Here is a 6,160-nt window from a genome sequence, read left to right as displayed (position 1 = left end):
CCTGGAACTCACTTTGTAGACCAGGCTGGCCTCAAACTCAGAAATCCACCTGCCTCTGCCTCCCAAGTGCTGGGATTAAAGGCGTGCGCCACCACCGCCTGGCATATTGACTAGTTTTATGTCAGCTTGACACGAGCTAGAGTAATGTAAAAGGAGAGAACCTCAATTGAGAAAATGCCTCCACAGGATATAAGTAAGCCTCTAGGTCATTTTCTTGATTAGTGATTGATGTTGGCGGCTCCAGCCCATTGTGGGTGGTTCCACCCCTGGACTGGTGGTTCTGTGTCCTAAGAAGGCAGGCTGAGAAACCCAGCAAACCACCTCCTTAGTTCCTGTCTCCAGGATCCTGTCCTTACTTCCCTTACTGGTCCGTTGACTGTTACCTGGAAGTGTAAGCAAATCAAACCCTTTCCTCCCCAAGTTGCTTTTGTTCACTGTCACAGTAATAAAGACCCTGAGACAGAATCAGTCGCTAATAACGACATGAGGATACAAACTTGTTTCAGCTTGTGGCTGTCAACCTTCCAAATTTAGTTTCCAAAGATGACACAAAAGGAGACTGGAAAGGTACCTGATTTGAAAAGATACTTGCATTCATATTCCCCTGGTAAAACAGCTGTATACTCACACCTAACTGTAAGGGGGTGAACCTGTGGTCCCTGTATAACTTCCCAGCAGCAGTTATACAGGAAGACTAAAGAAAGGCTCTACTACCAGCTAACCTTCCCTGCAACAATCTGAAAATGCTCAGGAATTGTTTCTTTTTTCTCATTCTTTACTTTCTAGATCATACGCATCATTTTCCTTCATTTGTTCTTGAGACTTTTGCTCCAAAGATGCTAGTTTGTGAGAGGTAAGATAAACTATATGCTCATCACTATCATTCAAGTTAATAAGTTTGACTTTTTTAATATTTGCTTATTTGTTTGCTTGCTTGTTTGTTTAGTGTGGCCAGGGCATATGTGGGCAGGTCAGAGGACAACCTTCTGTCACCAGTTTCTCCTCCTACTTCATGGATTCTGGGTTTCAAACTCAGGTTGTGAGGCCCAAGGCAGTAGGTACTTTTGCTCACTCAGTCACCTCATCAATCCTAAAGCTAGACTTTTAAAGGGAAGATGGCCATTATACCATAGGCTCGAAATACATGAGCTTCAGTCACTAACTTAAAGATTTGTGGTCAGGTGGTGTAGCTCAGCTGCTAAATGGCTTGCTGCACAAACATGAGGACCTGAATTCAGATCCCAGGCCAACAAAAAACAGTAAGGTATGGTGAAGTGTACCTATAATCACTGCACTGAGAAAGCAGGGACTGAGAAAGGAAGTTCCATAGAACATGGCTAAGTCATCTAACCAAATCAACAAGCTCCAGGTTCAGTAAGAGACCTCATATTACCACCACCACCATCATCAATAACAACATCATCATCATCATAATGTGGAAGTCTGGTGAGATGTTCCAGAAGGTTAAAAGGTGCTTGTTGCCAAGGTTGGCACCCTGAGTTTGATCCCCAAGACCCAGATGGTGATTGAACTACTCCCGTAAATTGTCCACTGACCTTCCCCCCCCCCACACACACACACACATTTTAAAATAGGAGGCTAGAGAATGGCTTAGGAGTTAATATCACTTGCTGCTGTTCCAGAGGACCCAGGTTTGATTGTCAGCCCCACGACAGCTCACAGCTCACCTGTAACTACAGTTCCAGCAATCCAACATCATCTTCCTGCCTCCATGGGCACGAGACACACATGTGGTGCACAGACATATATGCAGACAAAATACCAATATACATAAAATTTTACATTTTTAAAAATAAAGTGGAAAACAATTGAAGAAACATTCAACACTGACCTCTAGCATGCAGGCACACAGACACACACACACACACACACACACACATGCAATGTGTGTGGCTCTGGGTAACTTCCTTATCAACACTTCACATGGGACTGTATTCTATCAAGGCCTATACAGTGGTCATAATTCTGTAAAGAACAAAATACGAACTTCTCAGATTTAAGGAGACCATCTATATACAAACAGCTCAGGATCCCTAGCCAAACAAGCTGAGAGAGTGCACGCAAGGGTTATAGGAGCCACTGGTGGAGTTGCCTACCACATGAGAATGGAAGGCGGAGAGCAACCATATGAAACAAAAGACAGAAATCAAATGATTCCTACTATAACCCTTAGTAATTAATATAAATTATGTTGGATAATGTAATTCTGACTGTCTGGAACTGGCTATAGCAACAGATTCCCCATTCCTGCCTCCCTATTAACTTTCTTGTGGTTCTCTCTATAGTGACTCAAGAGACCTACAAGAGGCTATGGCTGATAAGCATCCTAACAGCTTCAAGTCTTGGAGAAGAGGTAAAATAACCTTTGTTGGGTTAACATCAAACTTTTAACATTGTAATCCAAAGTTGAAAAGATTCTTAGACAAATCTTTCTTTTAAACATATATATTAAAGCTATGAAGTGTGGTGGTGCACATTTTTAATCCCCAAACTCAGAAGACAGAGGCAGGCAGACCTCTGTGAATTCAAATCCAGCCTGGTCTACATAGTGAGTTCCAGTACAGTCAGAGTTACAGAATAAGATCCTGACTCTAATAATAATAATAATAATTAAAATATTAAAACATTGGTCTGGGGATTCAGCTTAGTGGTAACACCATTGCCTCATATGCAAATGATCCTGGTTCAGTGCCTGGGGGGAAAAATTATTCTGCTCCTCCTTGACCCACAGTAGGATATAGGGCAAGTCCTGGGGACTTCTGATCAGACTGAGGAAAAGGCTGTTTCTAAATGCTACTGGCACATCTCAAGCTGTGAAAAATGACACTACTTCAATCTTTTTTTTTCCTCCCCACAGGTCAGAAAAACTGATGGAGACATTGCCAATTAAAATGCCCACAGACAAATAGAAGTCATTTTTTAACCTTAGGAAAATCTCAACTTTTAATAAATTTGTGATTGTCATCTTAACATGTTTTTATTTAAATAAAAAATATTTTCCTTTGACAAACTTACTTGATTTCTTATTCCTTCTTGTTTTCACATTCTGTGTGTCACCTGAATACTACGGAGCTTATTTGCCTATTTCTATTATTAGAAGGGGAATTACCATCATTCTGTGAGCTGTGAAATTATTCCATAGGTTATTCCCCAAGTTTTTCCTCACTCACTGTCACTTATTGTGTGGTCCTCCAATCACTCTTCTTCAATCTGCTATATAAATATAAATATAAATGATATAGTTTTTATGACAAGCTGAGTTTGGAACATAACTCTAGATCTACTTTTTTTAACTCTGTCACCTCAATTTCTTCCCATCAGATTACACCTTACTTTCCACTCTGTGCCTTTTTAAATGTCACCCTTCACCCTTCAGCCATTTAAATACCCATTCTAGCTTTTTAAAGTTCAACTCTTTTGCCACACTAAAACCTTTCCTGTCTCTTACTGATTTCAAACATGTCAGTTAAATATAGACAATTTTCTCCCTTCTAATACACCACCAATCTCAAGAGAAGTCAGAATTGTGTGTTTCTCACATGACCAACCTAGCTCTGTATGTGAAAAATATATCAAACGCTGGACACTTTCTCTTGAGGCAGGATCCCACTGGAATCCAGGCTGGCAAACAGCATCAATTTCTTTTAAGCTGCATCTCTTTATTGAATTTACCTTTTAAAATAATGGCACTAAGAAGTGGGGTTTTTTAGTTTTGTTTTTCTAGTTTGTTGAGTTACAATTTGTTACAGTTAGCTTGTTAGACTTACAATTATAAATATATTGTCATAGTCAAATAAACTTGCCTTTTTGAAGTTCATCCCTATACAAATTTACTAGTCTTTTCAAATAATCTTTTTATCTCTAATTATGGCAGAAACAAAAGGAAACTGAACTTTGTTTCTACTACATACATCTCACAAAGGAGTCCTACTGATGTTCTCACTTAAATTTATATAATACAAGCATTTTTGTTTGTTTTTGAGAGTTTCTCAATACATAGTCCAAGCTAGCCTCAAATTCTCCTTCCTTAGCTTCCTGAGTACTAAAGTTACAAGTGTTTACCACTTTGTTGTTTTGTTACCCAAGCTTATCTTGAACTCCTGAACTGAAGTGAGCCTCCTCACTTCCAAGTGAGGGCTTGAGACTACAGGCTTGGACTGAGGCCAGCTGTGTTCAGTTTGCTTTCATTTCCTAACTAAGGCATTGCACATTTCAATGCGTTGTAGTTTTGGTTTTTGTAAGACAGGGTCTGGGTGGAGACTGGCATATCGGTCACTGCTTTATAAAGTGCTTTCCACACATTATAAAGGTCTGAGTTCACATCACCGGCACCCACATAAAAAGCCAGGCATAGTTGCATACATCTGCAATTCTAGCCCTGGAGACAAGATTCCTGGATCTCACTAGCCAGCTAATCTTGCCAAGTCAGTAAACTCCAGGTTTAGTGAGAGACACCATCAAAAAAAGTATGGTGATGTGGCCCAGCTAGCAAGGGCTCTTGCTACCAAGCCTGACAACCTAAGTTCCATCCCTGGAACCTACATAGGAAAGAACAAACTGTAGCATGCATGTAACACACGCAGGAGCCAACAAGATGGTTCAGTGGGTAAAGGTGCTTGCTTCCAAGGCTCACTAAGTTCAATCCCTAGGACATGGTAAAGCACTCCTGAAAGTGCTTCTCTAATATCCATCTACATGTTGTGGCATGCACACACCCATACAAAAACATATACTAAATAAATAAATAAATGCAGCCTAAAATAAGTAGAGAACAATAAAGACACATGACATTAATCTCTGGTCTTCACATGCATCTACACATGTGCACATCCATCCCTATACACATGTGCATATATGCATGAATGTGTATACATGCACATATCACAGACACATGCACAGGATTATAGTACAATTTTAGAGTTTCAGTTTCTTTGAAAAACAATACTGTAAAAATATTTTTGTTTTAATCCCAGGTGTGGGATATGGGGCTCCTTTGGATTATCTACAGCTGCTGACTCTGATTCGACTCATGGTCTAGTAGAGGTGTGGTTTTGCCAGAGGCAGATAGGTTTTGCAACATTTGTGTGACATTTGGGATCCTGGGGACTTTTCAGGAGATATATAAATACTAGGGCCCCAGGAGATGGGATGAGTTGGTGGTGGTTTGTTGGTTGGTTGTTGGTTGCTGTTGGTCAACGTTTGTTAAGTAGTCATGCACAAAGAAGAAACAAAAAGAAGAAATTAGATATCCTAACAGAGAAGATCAAACTTGCCCCAAGGAACTTGCTGCTCCAATCAACAGGAAGTAGTCTAATGATAACATTGCCCCCTTTCTGACCCCTGACTTTATTCAAGGATCTCTTTCCTTTCCCCTCTATCCATTTTTTCTCCTCTCTGGTGTTAGGAGGTTGAAAGGGTGGGAAAAAAGGGATGGAGAATGGAGGAAAAAAGAAGAACCTACAAAGCAGCAAAAGACAGCTACTGGGGATCTCATGTAGCTCGGGCTAGCCTCAAATTCACTCTATAACTGAGAATGATCTTCAATTCCTAATCTTTCTGTCTCCACCTTTCAAGTGCCAGAATTATAGGCATCTCCCATCATACCTGGCTCCACATTCAGGTTCTTAAAATTCACATTGACTTTTTAAAGGCTGTAAAGGCAAAAGAATGTTCCCTAGGAATATGGCCAAATATTATCAGCTTACACCTTTATTATATTTTTCTATTTGGAATCATCCCCTAATAGGCAGGTGGATGTAAATTCAAGGTCACCCTGGTCTGTGTAATGAGTTCCAAGACATCCAGAGCTACAAACTCAGAGATCTGCCTGCCTCTACCTCCTTCGTACTAGTACTAAAGGCACAGGACAGCACCGCTGGGCTATTTGTTAGCCTCTAACATAACATTTTGTCAAGCTTTAGTAAAACCCAGACAAACTTATGGAGGTGAGGAGTATTTATTCTGAGTGGAAAAAGGAAATAAATTTTAAATTCCTTTTTAGATTTACTTATTTTATGTGTACAAGTGTTTTGCCTGCATGTGCATGTCTGCTGCCTACAGAAGTCAGAAGAGGACATCAAGGTTATGAAGTTATAGAGTGTTGTGAGCTGCTATGTGGAAGCCATACCCAGGCTCTCTG

At 40.2% G+C, this 6,160-nt stretch overlaps 1 protein-coding gene across 1 annotated transcript in view; it reads left to right on the top strand.

Moving 5' to 3' along the window:
* The window catches only part of LOC110335318 (gametocyte-specific factor 1-like), an 8,095-nt gene extending 5,064 nt beyond the window's left edge, over positions 1–3,031 (top strand). The window contains exons 5-7 of the mRNA XM_021217405.1: positions 787–853; positions 2,307–2,374; positions 2,879–3,031. Of these exons, the coding sequence (XP_021073064.1) occupies positions 787–853; positions 2,307–2,374; positions 2,879–2,892 (149 nt within the window). The 3' untranslated portion in view covers positions 2,893–3,031. The remainder of the gene's footprint in view (positions 1–786; positions 854–2,306; positions 2,375–2,878) is intronic.
* The last annotated feature ends 3,129 nt before the right edge of the window (positions 3,032–6,160 follow it).

Source organism: Mus pahari, chromosome 17, assembly GCF_900095145.1.
Source record: "Mus pahari chromosome 17, PAHARI_EIJ_v1.1, whole genome shotgun sequence".
Classification (NCBI taxonomy): domain Eukaryota; kingdom Metazoa; phylum Chordata; class Mammalia; order Rodentia; family Muridae; genus Mus; species Mus pahari.
The sequence above is the reverse complement of the archived record's forward strand: the minus strand, read 5'-3'. Positions and strand labels throughout refer to the sequence as shown.